Source organism: Euleptes europaea, chromosome 7, assembly GCF_029931775.1.
Source record: "Euleptes europaea isolate rEulEur1 chromosome 7, rEulEur1.hap1, whole genome shotgun sequence".
NCBI lineage: Eukaryota > Metazoa > Chordata > Lepidosauria > Squamata > Sphaerodactylidae > Euleptes > Euleptes europaea.
The window spans coordinates 68,798,459-68,814,333 of NC_079318.1; the positions used below are offsets into that span (position 1 = coordinate 68,798,459).

Here is a 15,875-nt window from a genome sequence, read left to right on the forward strand (position 1 = left end):
CATGCACCGGAAGGTTAGAAGGGAAATATGCATTTGCTCCTTGGATATTACAGCAGAAATGCAAAAGCAGATGGACAAGAACATCTTCACTCATGTAGCTGCCCAAAGAAAGACATCTGGAAGGATATGGTGATGGTTCAGGCTAGGAAACCTCAAAGGCACCTTTTTTAAGAACCATGAATTTGGCCTAATCCAAAGGCAGGAGCTCCTGGTGGAGGTGGACTGAAGTTCTTGTTATGAAAACATCCCTGATACAATCTTGTTCAGCCCGATCTTGAGTTTGAGGATTTACATTACAAACAAGTTTACTGCCAGCGTCACTGCTGTGGCTTCCCGTCTCACAGAAATGCTCTTCCAAAGTTTCCCTAGACAGAGGAAACGATGATGAAACTATTCTAATTCGTTAGTGTCAGTATGCCCTAACTTGTTAGTACTAAAAACAACAACAAACACTTCCTTAAGAGAACTTTGCACTGCGTTATGGGTAGAAAGACCTTGCAAGCCCTCGGGAATATACTATCCTGTTAGCACTATATAATTTACAAAAATAGGTGTCTAACATATGTTGTTTTCCCTAGTGTCTTTTTTGAGCTTCAAAGCTAAGCACTTTGCTGTCTAATTATACATAACAAAAATCGGATATCTCCCCACTATACTTACAACAAGTGAACCCACTTTTGAGGGTTTGGGATCAACAACATGGCAGCAAATAAAACACAAAAATTTTAATTAGTATAGAAGCTATTTTATAATCACCACATGGAGGCCATACTACCCAATCGCTCTATAATTTGCAAATCCCCTTTTATATTTTTAGTTCAGTCAAAACATACAGTGAATAAGGTAGAGTGAAACTCTTATGTGCTTAACATACCTATTCTGAATATCTATAGCCTACCAAATTCAAGCCTTCAGGGGAGGGCCATGCCGCAGTGGTAGAACATACAGTCTGCATATAGGTCATTTCTTAGCATTTCCAATCAGACCCTAGAGAGCCACTGCTACTGTCTTTTATGCATGGTTGTTTCACTTGCTGTCACCCCTCCGACGACTTCAGGTCTTTGTGCTGATTATGCATGCCGTTTCTGACCATCGGAGGTCACTTCGTTTTCCCCATGTTTTGCCCACATTTTCAAATTTGAGATAAAACAGGTCTCTGAAAACACAGGCAAAATGCGGGGAAACGCAGAGGGAGGGCAAGGCGACTTCTGATGCTCGGAAATGGCATGCATAATCAGCACAAAGACCCAAAGTCATCGGAGGGATGATGGCGAGTGAAACAGCCATGCATAAAAGACCTAACTGCAAGAAACACCGAGGGTCCGATAGCATAAGGCAGCTTCATACAGTCACACAAGCCATTTTTCCTCATTGCCTGAAAGTAATTTTCTTCTTATCCATTTAAATTGCTAAAACGGCTTCCAGATAAAAGTCTTCTCCAAAGAACAGGGCCAGAATGCTATCTATACACAACTTTATATGAGTAGACTGATAACTGTCTAAACACTATTACCTGTGAGCTTTCTTAGCCATTGGTTTAGCTGCCATGCTGTCATGGAATGTAAAACATTACAAGTGCTCATTCTATCAGGAGTAGAATGTTGACAGACATACAGCACGAGGGGACAGAAAGGTAAGTTTGGATAGGGAAAAAAATGTACATCAGACCCAAAGACATAAAAGTGAAAAGTCACAGCAAAGTAAGTTATGTACATTATTCTTTTCTCTGCCCCATCTTTTTCTCTTACAGCAAGTTATCACTGGTCCCAACTTTTAATGGCTATGAGCCAAAACCAGCAGCTGATTTGGTCTGTAAGATAACAGGAAGCCTGCTTGGATGAGGAACCCCCATAGTAATGTATTCCTAATCCATTTTGGGTGGAGAAAGGCTGTTGTGCTTTGTATCCAGTAAAGTTTCTGAACAATCACCAAGGGTTGTTCAACACAGACTACAGTAATCTAGTTTATACCATTTTAGTGATAAAATTACGTTGGGGACAGTGTAAGTATAAGAGGTATTTCAGCCCATCTCAAAAGACAGCTGGACACACACACACACTAAACTCTGGCTCTTCCATTCTCTTCAATGAAGAGAGCACTTCCAGATGCATGAAGCACTATACTTGCATGTGGGGAAATCTAGGCATCCACTGCGGAGCCTGGACTCATATGGAATCTCTGTATGAGAATGACTCTCTTTGTTCCTGCTTTCTCCTGAGTATGTCTCTATACCTGCACCCTGCAGAATGTACTAAATCAAAAGAAAGAGACTCAACATTATTATTAGAATTGCAAATCCTTTGTAATTCACAGGATCTCTCTTAGAGGTACTGTGATCATAAAACAGTTTTAAAGGGAAAATATTCTAATCCCTCAACACAGTTAAAGAAGGAAAACAGAATATAGCTTTCTCAGAATTTAGAATGAAAATATCATACATCTGTAGGCAATCAGACGAAGCTGGATGACACGTTCAATTAAAAGAATAAGAAAATAAGCTCACATGTGATTGCATGTATATATTGGATATTCCCTGGACAGCCTGTTGCCGTTTATCCTGTAAACTATGTTCTTTTAACAGCAATTAAGTCAATACACAATGGAGTTGTAAAGTATGACTATAGTTCACAAACTATTTTCGCCACTGCAATACACTCAGTACAGCAGTTCCGTACTTCTTGTTTCAGGTCAAAATGGCTTGAAACCAGGATACTTGGAAAAACATCTTCTCCAGTAGGAATGTGTTCAATTAGACATCAGGTTGGTGTCAACTGCAAATAATCTTTTAAAGGTGTGGTATTCTGTGTATGGAATTTCCTCAAACAGATTAGGAAGGTACCTATATTATACTTTCTAATCACCAGAAAATTATTTTCCATGACTGATTTTAACTGATTATTTGCTAAACTGCTTGGGTTTTACTGTTTGTTTTTTGGCTGCTTTATTTTTATTGTGATCTTATGTACTTTGCTAACACCGTATTTACTCAAAAGGAAGATGACCATGAATGTAAGATGATCTCCCACCCCCCACAAATGTTATACAAAAAAGGTTTTAGTAGGGGACATAACTGTAAATTGTATGCCAATTTAAGATGTGTCCCCTTTTTTTCTGGCATACCTGGAAAACCTCATCTTGCATTTGAGTACATATTATACAAAACAGCTCTGAAGACTGCAGGAGTGGCAAACATATTTTAAAAAAACATAAATAAAATTTCAGGGATGCAAGAGAGCCACTGATCATATAACAACCATCTTATAATTGTTTTAAAATAGTCTGTTCCATACCCTACTCTTATGGTATAACATGCACATACACAAATGTTCATAAAATAATTCAGGGCCACAACATCCCCTGCTTCTCCCTGGCCTTGAAATGACAGTTTGAAAAGTAACATACATTCTAAAAGCATTTCATTTTATTTACCCTGCCCCTTTCTACCAAGGAGGGCATGCCAAGTGGCTTCGGATTTATATTTCATCATTTTTGTTGCATTTGTTCCGTTTCTTTTTATTATGGCATTTATCGATCTAAAACATTTTTACCCCCCATTCCTCCAAGAAGCTCAAGGTAGCATACATCGTCCCCCCTTACCCATTTTATCGTTACAACAACCCTGTGAGATAGGTGAGAGACAGAGAGAAAGTGACCAAGGTCACCCAGTAAGCTTCCATGGCAAAATTGGGGATTTGAACTACGGTTTCGTGTGTGTGTAAAGTGCCGTCAAGTTGGAGCCGACTTATGGCAATCCCACAGGGTTTTCAAGGCAGCTGATTAAGCAGAGGTGGTTTGCCATTGCTTTCCTCTGCAAAGTCTTCCTTTGGGGTCTCCCATCCAAGTACCGACCCTGCTTATCTTCCAAAATCTGACAGGATCAGGCTATACTACACCATTCTACATCCTCTGACAAGGAGTGAATAGGTGGTACCGGAGGGGGGCCCTCTGGCCACCAGTGGCCAAGCCTTCGCCTCCCCAGGTGGGGAGGAGAGGGGCCACAGTCTAGGCCTCCAACCTTTTGGAGCCTGTGGGCACATTTGGAATTCTGACAGGCAGAAACAAAATGACATGACATGACATGAGCAGAAACAAAATGGCTGCCACAAAATGGCTGCTGCAGGAGGTGGAGCCAGCCACAAAATGATTGCCACAGCTTATCTTCAGTAACACAGTGCAGATCCTTGTGCTGTGGTAGCAGCTCCTGCCAAAGCAACATTTTCGAAAAATCAGATCTCTAGTAGTCAATCAGAAGCCTTGCTGGGCAAAAGCCCAACCTGGCCTTGCCCACTTCCTAAAAACACTTGGTGGGTGCCAGAAAAGGTGCCGGTAGGCACCATGGAACCCATGGTCACCCCACTGGAGACTCCTGTCCTAGACCCACATAAAATACTACCCACTTTGGTTCTTGTATACCATGTATAAGCAACTGATGCAAAACCAGGCATCAATTTTAATGGTAATAGTTGTACTGAATTTTGTTAGCATGATTAGGAAAAAAGACAATTACAGTTACATCTAAGGTTGTCAGCTCTGGGTTTTGGGGTGAAGCCTAAGGAGGCTGGGGTTTGGGGAGGGGAGGGACTTCAATGCGGTATAATGCCATAGAGTTCACCTTCCAAAGTGGCCATTTTGTCCAGGTGAACTGATCTCTGTTGCCTGGAGATCAGTTGTAATAGCAGGAGATCTCCAGCCACAACCTGGAGGTTGGCAGCCCTAGTTATGTCCCCATTAGAAAGAATCTATGTCATAAATGGGGATTTTTTCAAATAAAGCAGCATGTTCACAAAAGTGTCATACATATTGTAGAGACATACCTTCACACAAAAAAGTTAAATCAACGACTGGAGCGGTAGCATACTACTTAAATGAACGTGTGATCACTGGTTGGGTGGAACAGGAAGTAGAAGACAGGCATTTGTAATGTGAATGAGCACCTGCAAATGTAGGCTTTTCATTTGTATTACAGAGCAGTTTTAGTACAATTTTGCAGTTATTCCCTTTATCCTATGAATGGTCGCAGAGCTAAGATGGGATCGAGGCAGGGATCTTCAACAGAATTCTCATCACCTTTACCAAGCTACAATTCTCAGGATTCTTTAGGAAAACACAAGACTCACAGACTTGTGAAAGAAAACAAGAAAGAAGACAAACTGTCTCATCTTTTTGTTTGGGTTGAGCATGTTCTTCTCTGACTCACCTCACACAAACTCAATATAACCTATGAAACTGCCTTATATTGTCAGATCATTTGCCCTTCTAGTCTGAAATGGTCTACCCCAACAGCTTGCCAACTGTCAGGCCTTAGCCCTACAGCTCAGACGCCTGATCCTGACACAAACCAGAAGGGTCTGGGGGTTAGATCCTTTTAACTGAAGATTTCAAGGACTGTATCTTGGATCTTCTGTGTGCAAAGCATGTGCTCTCTCATGGAGCTGTGGGACTTTTCTCTGGTTCTTTGGCTCCGACCTGTCAAGATCCAGTTTGAAGTTTGACATTGTTTCAAAGAAAGCAAGTTAATGAACAACATTCACATGAGTATATATCCACCACCCCCAGGCCAAAATTCCCAGGATATTAGCAATGTTTTTTTTTTTAATTTGCACAATCAGGAATAGGGCTTGCAACACTGCTGTAAACTCTTGAGGCTGTTTCCCATTTTATTGTTTGTATAAACAGTTTACTTTAACATCTGTTCCTTTAGTGTGTATCGTTTTTGTGAAAGAAAAGACTTTAAGCCAAATTCCTCTTTTGATTCATAAACACTTGTCTAAGACAAGCCAATGGGGGATCCAAGCACACGTCAGCAAACCAATCTTCCAAAACTTGGGCTATTCATTATTTTCATTCTCTGGCTTCAACCAAAAAACCCTCCCTATCTAATTATATTAAATAGTGGTTAAGTGGCTATAATTAAGACAAGCTGTATTAAACAGCTGTAGTTCCTTTCCCAGTATTCATTGAGGCAGTGCTAATCTCCTGTACTGACAATCATTCTCTCAAATTAAGTTACCATCAATGGATGCTCTTGTGACTTTATTTCATGAATGAGAATTTACACATATTGCATAAAATCTTTACCCTAGAAATCAACTGCCAAAATATCCTCTGATTCCCACTAATCACAAACATTTGCCTTAAAGGCTTGATTACTCAGGCTAGAACGGAGTGCATTTCAAATAACGCATTTGATAATAAATAAATGACGATAATGATACAGGTTAGGTATCAAGACAAACACAGTCAACTAGCACTTTTGAGAGCAATCCTAAGCAGTTTTACTCAAAAGTAAGTCCCATGTGATTCAATGGAGCTTATTCCCATGAAAGTGTCTTTAGGATTACAGCTTTTGTTTGCAAAGCAGCAAACTATGATTTGCAATTACAGATGCTCTCCAACTGCTGCTAGGAATGGAAGCGCCTCACAGCAGAGAAGCAGCCTGAAATAGAAGCAGCCCGGGCAATGGGCTGCAGGGCATCTTGTTCCCCCACAGGATGAGGGGCAAGGGGCAGCAGCACTGGAGCAGCAGCCAGCGCCTGTAGCTTGTCAGCACAGGTTTTGCTATTGGTGCAGAGACACCCAAGTGCTAAAAGGACAGTTCGGCGCATATTTTCAAAGAACGATGGGACTCTTTTTAAATATTACCTCTGGTACACAATCTAAATCTTTGCTCATGAAAAGGTAAGCTAACATGTTACACTGAAGTTAGTTTAAATATCAGTGGCAATGTCCTTGCACAGATCAATTCATTCAGCACACAGCTCAATGTTGCTCATTCTACAGCAGTGGTCTTCAATCTCTGTGGACTCAGGTGCCACCTTTCATTCTGCCTGCAACACGGGATCTGTTTGTGATGTTTTATTGTATGTCAACCTTTCTCTTTCTGTCTAACGTCATTAGAACAGCCCAACTGAAAGAACCTTGCAAAGCAATATCCTGCACTCTGTGAACACACTGCTGGAATTGATGGGCCTTGGTCTGATCCAGCATGGCTTTTCTTATGTTCTTACACCTTCAGAAAGCACAGAATGAAAGCATGAAGCCAACAGCTCTTCTCTGCTGTTGCCCCCCTCATATGGTACTGAGAGGCATTTTGCCTATGAACATGGAGTTTCCATTTAGCTTGCGTAGCTAATAGCCACTAGCAGATATATTTTCCATGAATCTGAATAATCTTCTTTTGAAGCCATGTAAGCCAGTGGCCATCTCAACATCTTGCAGTGTCAGATTCCATAACTTGGGTTATACACTGTGTAATTAAGTACTTTTTTGGGGGCCTGGCTTCAGTCTCCTGTCCAACAATTTCATTGTGTGACCACCCAAGTTCTAGGTTAGAACTCTCACATCTTTATCCTTCTCATCCTTTTCTCCTTCTTGAAAAAAAAGAAACAAAGAAGGAAATGGTGATGCTGCAACTCATCATATTCCACACTAACTGTAACAGAATCCACTGACTGAAGGCTGCCTTTCGAGAATTAATTTCACAATGACGGAGAGCAGCCATGTGAGTGAGATGTACTGGGTACACTGCCATGCAATCTACCCACCTCTACTCAAAACTATAGTAATCACTACTTTGTCTGTCACTTACTCTCCTTTTCGTTCCCTAAACTAACAGGTGCCATTTCCAAAAACGCATTTTCTGACATTTTACATAGATTTAAAATTCAACATAGGATGACTTTCTTACCTTGGCAAATACTGTGGTCACTTTCTTGATACCCTGCTAAACACTGTATAGTAGAAGCTGGCCGAGCATCAGGAGGAGTCCGACGAATGATGGGGTTACCATTTCGGCTGCTAGTAGGTTCTGGAGCAGCTTCTTGTTGACCATTATTTACAATGATTTGAGCTGTTCTAGGCAGGCAGAGGTACCCTCCATAGTGGTTAACACACTTCATCCCACCTTTACATGCATCAGGCACAATTTCACATTCATCGATATCTGCGGTTAGTAACAACATGAAGATGGGCATCAGAAGGAGATCATTCTAGGCAGGCTGCACATATCCGTGGTTTTGCTGTGATATATATATATATATTTAAATCTGCATTTGTGCTGTGGCAGGCATGTTGGACAGTTTTGAGAATCTTATTGTCAGAACTCTTTAAAAAAGGAGTGACTGGTAAACATGGCAGATCCAATGGATATATTCTGGAGCTGCCCATCAATTATTCTTTCTTGGGAAAAGATTGTGAATAGAAAATATTACAGCATACATATAAGTATTCAATTCTAAATATATATTATTCTTAATGCAAGATGAGATTCTCAGTACTTCTATCTAGCTAACATGAATATCTGAACGAGCAACTTGCAATTGTTGATGTTACTTTGGTGTTTACAATGAATTTTACTACTGTATTACACTGAACTTGATAAGTACTGTATTACCCTAATCGGCTTCTTTTATGCCATTAAAGGTTTTGATATTGATATTGATTGATGTTACCTTTGCATCTCTGCATGACGGGATCCCATTCATAACCATCTGTACATTGCTGCACGTAAAACAGAGACAAGTAAGTAAAACAATCAAAACACAGTGAACGATTCATGAAAAAATACATTTTCAAATACCACATGCTCTCATTGCTGCTATGCAGGGCTATCTTCCAGGTTCTAGAGGGCCCTGGGTAAGTGATCTGCTTCTCCCTCCGGTGAGAATGTATCACAACTGCTAATCCACTCTGGCTACTTTATCTTCTGAGTGCTAGCCAAGTCTGCATCTTGGATTGTGAGCCTATCAGACACCCTTGATTATTGGGATTCTGTCCAATCTTGCTGGTCACTCTGCTCTGAACCTTCTCTTGTGTCTCCTGAAGATCATGAAGATCCAACCTTAGCTACCTGCACATAAATGCTTCCTAAGATATTTCAGTGACAGTTAAAAAAAAAAAACTATCTTCCTTTTCGTGAAATGACACCCAGCATAATTTCAGAAATACATAAAAATCCCTCCTACCTCCCACTCTATCCAACAATTAATGACGGTGATTACTGAGACCAAATAAAGTTTAAACCAGTTCCAGGCTTGGGGAACTGTTACAGTTTCACAAAAATGAAAACTTTGGAGTTGTATTTCTGTGAAGTCCTTTGGAATTTTATGGTGGACAGCTACTCAATACAAATGTCAGGGTATAGATTTCTAGCCTAGTTTTCTGCTGGTCATACTAACATTCAATGTGCAGGGATTTTTTTTCTTTTTAAACAAGAGGGAGAATGCAGAAATGGTATTCCAGCAGTCTGTACAGTTGAGCAACAGACAAAACTGCCAGCGCAGGACCAGCCTCCAGTGGAAAATCCAAGTAGCACCCCCTTATCTCTAAAACACAATATTTAGTTAAATAAGTGATAATCTTCTGCCCGCTTATGGTGCCCCAAAATCTGAAGCCAACTCTTGCCGTCTGCCTATCAAGTGGATGTTCAAACATTGGCAGGTCTGCAATTCCACACCCCTCCCCCCCCGTGTGGACCTCAATGATAAGCTAGTTGTTCACTTTGCCAGAGAACAGCATTTGGTACCCATTTAAAGCTCTGGTGGATTGAACTGACCCTACGACACAAGGCATGCGTGAGTCTGCTGTGCTAAACACAAAGTTCTTACAGCACTACGGAAAAAAAAAGGCTCGAGTTAATAAATCAGCTTGTCATCATGAGTCAAGTTCATCCCTGCTGTAACCTGGTAGGCATCTGCAGAGCTTGCACCAGCTACGGATCTGTCCCGGCCTGCTGACAGCTGCATTGCTCAATCTGTTGGGGCTGCGGTTGTTTTTGAACAGTTTTGTTACTCATGAAGCCGTAGAAACTAAAAACTCCCCCCCCCTCGGTTTATTCACAGGTGATGCTCGCCATCTGCCAAATCCAGAAACAAGCTGGAGGCAAACAGGCCTCAAGTGTAACAAGAGGGCAAGAGGACAGCTAATTATATTATAATTCCAGCTCTCTGAAGGAATGACAGCATTCAGAGTTGACACAACTGGAGTTTCTGTAGCTATGAAAAGAAACCCCCAAGCCCAAAGGAACACAGCAAACATACTGAATCTCCCCAGTGCCTGCTTAATGCACAACAGAAGTCACGCCCAATTAATGACACCGGGGGGGGGGGGTCTCAGTTCACAGATGACTTATGCTGGAGAAATCCCATTAACTTCAGTGTGACGGCACTGCTGTGCATGACCAACAAAATGCCTTTCAATGAACCAGATCTTTCTGTTGTTCCAAAAACCCCAAGGAAGGGAAAGGGGCATTCGTTGCAGTTTTTAAAGAGAACTGGAACTGGACCCCGAAGGGTATTTATTTATTCTGTTACCCCCATTATCAAATGTGACAATTTACAGGGTAACATATGCAAAAAGAAAGGTCCCTGACCCAAGGTGAATACAACCCACATGGTGAAAATGCGGGAGATAAATAGGGGGAGAAGAAGGGGTGGGAGTGAGGGATGAGAGAAGGCTGATAGGCTTCATTTAAACCAGGGATGAAGATTAAGGGGTTGTGCTGACGGCATCACAGAAAAGGGTGGATGGGTCTGGGAAGGGATTTGAAGCAAGGAAGAGGTAGCACTATGAGGGGGGTTTGCAGTGGGAGTAGTGGGTATACTATTTTATGCTGTTAGCCACCCTGAACATGGCTTTACTCGGGAAGGGTGGGATAAAAATATAACAATAAATAAAATAAATAGGTAAAGGGAGACATCTGGGCAGCTAAAGAATGAATTTAAAGCATATACCTTGTTCTCCCACCCAACAAAGGCATCCACAGGTTTTTTTTTCCAAAAAAGACTTGGAGGAACAGAAGCCTTTTAAACAACCCTTCTAAGGCCTGGTGAGGTGGAAGAGTTCTGAACTGGGCCACTTGCAGCAGCAGGGGTGGCCACATTTTTAATGCTCCCCCATTAAAAACAAAAGGCATCTTCTTACAAATTAAAAAAAACAACAGCACACAAGGTTAAGGGGTCCATAGAGTAGCCTCCCACATGGTGTGGTAGTTTTCCGTGTACAAGGAATCATTAACGTAGAGGAACTGTGAAAAACAGAACTGTTCTCCTGTAGCCCCCGGTGTATTTTAATTTGTTTTGTATTTATGTTGTTAACCACCCCAAGCCCTGATTACCAGGGAACGGGCTGGATAAAAATCAAATGAAATGAGTAATATTCTGAAGTGGTACAGTCCATTCTGTCCCCTCAGCATTCTCCCACCACATTTGGCTGCATGTCTGGACCAGGCCTAAGAACTGTGAGAGGCTGAGCCTGGCAGGCCTCTCTTGGGAGGGAGTTTCACAGTCAAGATGCTACCCCTTCGAGGCTCTGCTAAGCTCCCTCAAAGGAGCCACTAATCACTTTTGGCTAGTGCACAGGATTGCTATTTTTAAAAGAAACTCTCTCACATACAATATCGATCTCTCTTTCACATTAAACTTTACCGTGTACGTGATTGTTTCTTCTGTTTCCTGTGAGCGTACTGTAGTGAGCATCAAAGCAGAAAGAAGGAATGTGAACACCACCATCATGAATCTTAAAAGGAAGAAGAAAAACATTCTTTTTAAACAAAAGTTTTTACATGAGTTAAAAAATAAACAGCTATCCCACCAGAAGACACATTCTATTCTTTCATCTGTCAGATTTCTGAGATGGATGCATGAATTTCTTTGAGGAAGGGCACTCTGCACCTCATGTTTCAGACCTCCTATAGTCAGGGCAGGATTTAAACATGACAGTAGGACAGAAGACCTAATTACTTAGGTTTATTTATTTATTTACAAAACATAAACACCCCTTCTCTGGAGAACCTGCTCAAGACCCAAGTAAGATGCTGGGAATATATAAACATTACATGGGGATGTTGTTCATGTCCATTTAAACTGGGTCCAACAGAGGCTTAGTTTTGACAGAGTGGTAAAAAGCTGGGTCTGAATTCCACCACTGCTGCTAGCGGTCACGCTAGAAGAAGAGTTGGTTGTTATATGCCGACTTTCTCTACCACTTAAGGGAGACTCAAACCAGCTTACAATCACCTTCCCTCCCCCTCCCCACAACAGACACCCTGTGAGGTGGGTGAGGCTGAGAGAGCTGTGACTAGCCCAAGGTCACCCAGCTGGCTTCGTGTGTAGGAGTGGGGAAACAAATCCAGCTCACCAGATTAGCCTCCGCCGCTCATGTGGAGGAGTGGGGAATCAAACCTGGTTCTCCAGATCAGACTCCACCGCTCCAAACCACCGCTCTTAACCACTACACCACACTGGTAAGGGCTCACATGACTGAATGTGCTATACAAAAAAATTCCCTCCATGTAGAAAGCAACATGTCAGTTCAAGTCTTCTCTCTTGCCTGCTGGTCTACTTTGTGCTGGGGCTTTTTTTGGTTTTGTTTTAGTACATAGGAGTAATTAGTCTGAAGAGGTACAGCCCAAAGGTTTACCAGTTCAGTGAGAATTTGGCTTTGTTAGTCATGCATGAGTGACCATTATTCGATGGAGGCTATGTAGTAGGTATGCATGAAATAGGCATGAATCCCTTGGCATAAAAAGGGGCAAGTGTTCAGCTGACGCTGATAATTGTACTATGTCACTGTGAAGTATAAAAGGCGACCACATACCAAATGCACTTGAAATGTGCTTGTTTTTGTTTTGTTGCGCATTAACCTTGAATATATCCAAGAGCAGGCATATTACGGTACTGAAAATCATGGCACACCCACACAAACACACCCAGGAATCTGGAATGGCAGCACCAAACAGATGCTGGGAGACTTACCTGAAGACAAAAGGCAGCTTTGGGATCGCCTGCAAGGATGGTTTTGTGGTTTAGCAATGCAGTAAGTCTGTACCTAGTATCTTTCCACAACTGAAAAAACAGACATTATAATAATATAACCATTGAGAGTGCCTGTCAAAAATATTGTTTAAAGTCCATTCAAAACATTGCATGTTTTTCAGTCAATGAAACTGCATGGCATAGATAAGAATGCTGGACTAGGATCTAGAATACCCAGGTTCAAATCTTGACTCTGCCATAAAACTCTTTTTAAAAAATACAGCTTCCCAGAATTTGCCCTCACATATCAATGATATTTTAACCCAGTCTTTCACAAAGGAACTCAGGCAGAATAGCATTGGTTCTCCTCCATATTATCCTCATAACCCTGTTATGGTTAAGACAGAGTGACAAGCCTAAGGTAACCTAGTGACCTTCACAGCTGAGGGGGGCATTTGAACTTGATCTCCTCAGCCCCACTCCTACACTCTGAGCCCTATATTGCAGTGCCTCTTTATCTAGACTACTCTCTCCCCAAAGCTGTAACTGAAGGTGAAATGAAGGAACAACAAGCTTTCTACATGACATGTACTTTATAACCCTGGTCTATAAACACTACCAAGCCAGCAGTTGGTACTCAAAGCAGATATCGGCAGGCCTTTCCATTCCCTATCAGCTGAAGAAGTTGGAGTGGATTGCACCTCACTCCAAGATGGAGTTTGGAGCTTCTGTTTTGTTATCTAACCAGGTGAAAGTAAATAATTACAAACTACACAATTACTTTTTTGTAGTGAACTAACCATTCCAAGTCCTGGTTGAGTCTAACTCTGATAGTATCAAATCTGCATAAGAATTCCAACTTAGCCGCTTCTCGCTGACTTCCCCTCCGAAACTATTTTGCTGACGTACTGAAACTTTTAAGTCTATTATTGAATATTCAGGGATATTCCCCACTGGGTTCCTAGTGTTTCCATTTTTAGCCCTCTGGCATTTGTCTCTCTGCTACAAGCTCACTCAATAATTTTAACCAAGCAGTTCCATCAATTTTGGACTCCAATCCCAGCCTTTTGATTCTGCATTAGAATCTAGATTTCCCACTCCCAAAGATATGCTCTAAGGAACCAACAGAAGGTGAGACATCTTCACCAAAAATTTCTATTGTTGTGTCTGTATTACAATATTCTGTGGTTCTCTTCAGGAAAATTTAAAGAAATAAAAGGCTTTGTAGTATCTCCCTCACACACACTTTCTGCTGTGAATATAAAAGATCCGACCTAAAAGATGGATTCCAGAGTATCCAGTGAAGTGAGCTCTGACTCATAAAAGCTTATGCTGGAAGGAATAGTGTAATCTTTAAGGTGCCACAGGACTCCTGTTTTATTTAAGATGTTATCTTCATTTTCAAACATCGACTAACGGAGACATACATTTCTTTTTCTGACCTTTTATAGTCAAACAGTTAAAAAAAACCCTCTTCAAAACCCATTCTTCTAGAGATAATAGTGATATATATGCATATCACCTCTGTTACATACCATTCTCTATTCTCCAAGATTGGAGACGAACATTGTTTCTAAAGGAGCCAAATGTGGTATCATTTTCCCCTGGTGTACATCTTTATTTTCTCTGTGTCACTGTCAGCTCTATGGGTTGGAGGAAGAGCACACATTTTGGGGTGGTGGCAGTGGCTTGGTGGCAGAACATATGCTTGGCATGCAGAATGGGGAATATCTGGTGTAAAGGATCAGATCAGGTAGTATTTGATGTGAAAAACCTTTACCTGAGATTCTGGAGAGCTGGTGCCAGTCTGAGTAGACAATACTGACCTTGATGGACCAATGGTTTTGTTACTAGAACAGTTTGATTTAGCATAAGGCAGCTTCATGTGTCCCCACACTCAATCTTTAATAATGCTAGCTAAAAGATCTCATTCAGAGAACTCAAATACTAAACCAAGAGTTTGATTCAGTATAAAGCAGATTCATATATTCCTTACAAAATCATTGAAGAGGTTTTTATTTTATTGAGCAAAGACAGTGAGAAAGTGGATGAGTGAACATACAATGAACATCCGAGCCTCTTTGTGTGTGTGTGTGTGTGTGTGTGTTAAGTGCCATCAGGTCGCTTCCGACTCATGGCCTCTTTTACCTCCCTTTAAAAAAATGAAACTACTGCTTGTCTATGTGAGTGTCAAACTAGTTTGTTCTCTGGAGAAAGAAGAAAAAAAGAGAGAGAAATACTTTTCAAGGAACACATGCAAACAGACTTCGAGAGGAAAAAATATTTTTCCTACTCATGGGGGCTTCAAAGTGTTTGACTCCATCTGAATTAAAGCTTGAGCCTCGGAATTGCTATGGAATTGGAGGGGAAACAGATTATCTCATCCAATCTCTGTACCAACTCATCAAATGCAAAATGGAAACTGGAACCAACATGAAGGACTTTCAGACAAGAAAGATGGGGAAAAAAGTGGAATCCACCCTCAAACTTCTTTTCCACCTACATATCATCACTGATCATCCATATATCTTGGCACAGCTATAAGGCATAAAGATCTCCCCAAATAACATAAAAAGTTCTCTATGTACAGATGTTTTGGTCATACTACGGTAATAGACCATTGGTAGCCTGGGCAAGGGTTTTCCAGTGCCTCATTGTTTTCCAGTGCCTCATTCTGGAAACCCCATTGTGTACCTCTGCCTTTTTCTACCACACAAACTGAGACACAGACAAAGGCTCTGGCAGAATTCCCCCTTTTTTATTTGCATCTCTTCTATGAATATGGTTGCCAACCTCCAGGTACTAGCTGGAGATCTCTCGCTATTACAACTGATCTCCAGCCGATAGAGATCAGTTCACCTGGAGAAAATGGCCGCTTTGGCAATTGGACTCTATGGCATTGAAGTCCCTCCCCAAACCTCACCCTCTTCATGCTCTGCCCCAAAAATCTCCAGGTTTTTCCCAACCCAGAGCTGGCAATCCTATTTATGAACTCCCATGTGCAAAAATAAAGGATTCAGGAGTAGTTTGTCTCTACCAAAGACTTTGATGTTCACGCTTGCGAGGAGGGGATTAAAAAGCATTTTGTCCTGTGTCTTGCAGGAGTCGGTGGATGGAGTCAAT

The 15,875-nt window shown here is 41.4% G+C and overlaps 1 protein-coding gene across 1 annotated transcript in view; it reads right to left on the reverse strand.

The window, feature by feature from the left end:
* Positions 1–11,510, reverse strand: part of EFEMP1 (EGF containing fibulin extracellular matrix protein 1) — a 47,572-nt gene extending 36,062 nt beyond the window's left edge. Inside the window, exons 1-3 of the mRNA XM_056852796.1 lie at positions 11,424–11,510; positions 8,451–8,499; positions 7,688–7,942 (exon numbers count right to left, since the gene is read on the reverse strand). Coding sequence (XP_056708774.1) covers positions 7,688–7,942; positions 8,451–8,499; positions 11,424–11,510 — 391 coding nt within the window. The remainder of the gene's footprint in view (positions 1–7,687; positions 7,943–8,450; positions 8,500–11,423) is intronic.
* Between the last annotated feature and the right edge of the window lie 4,365 nt (positions 11,511–15,875).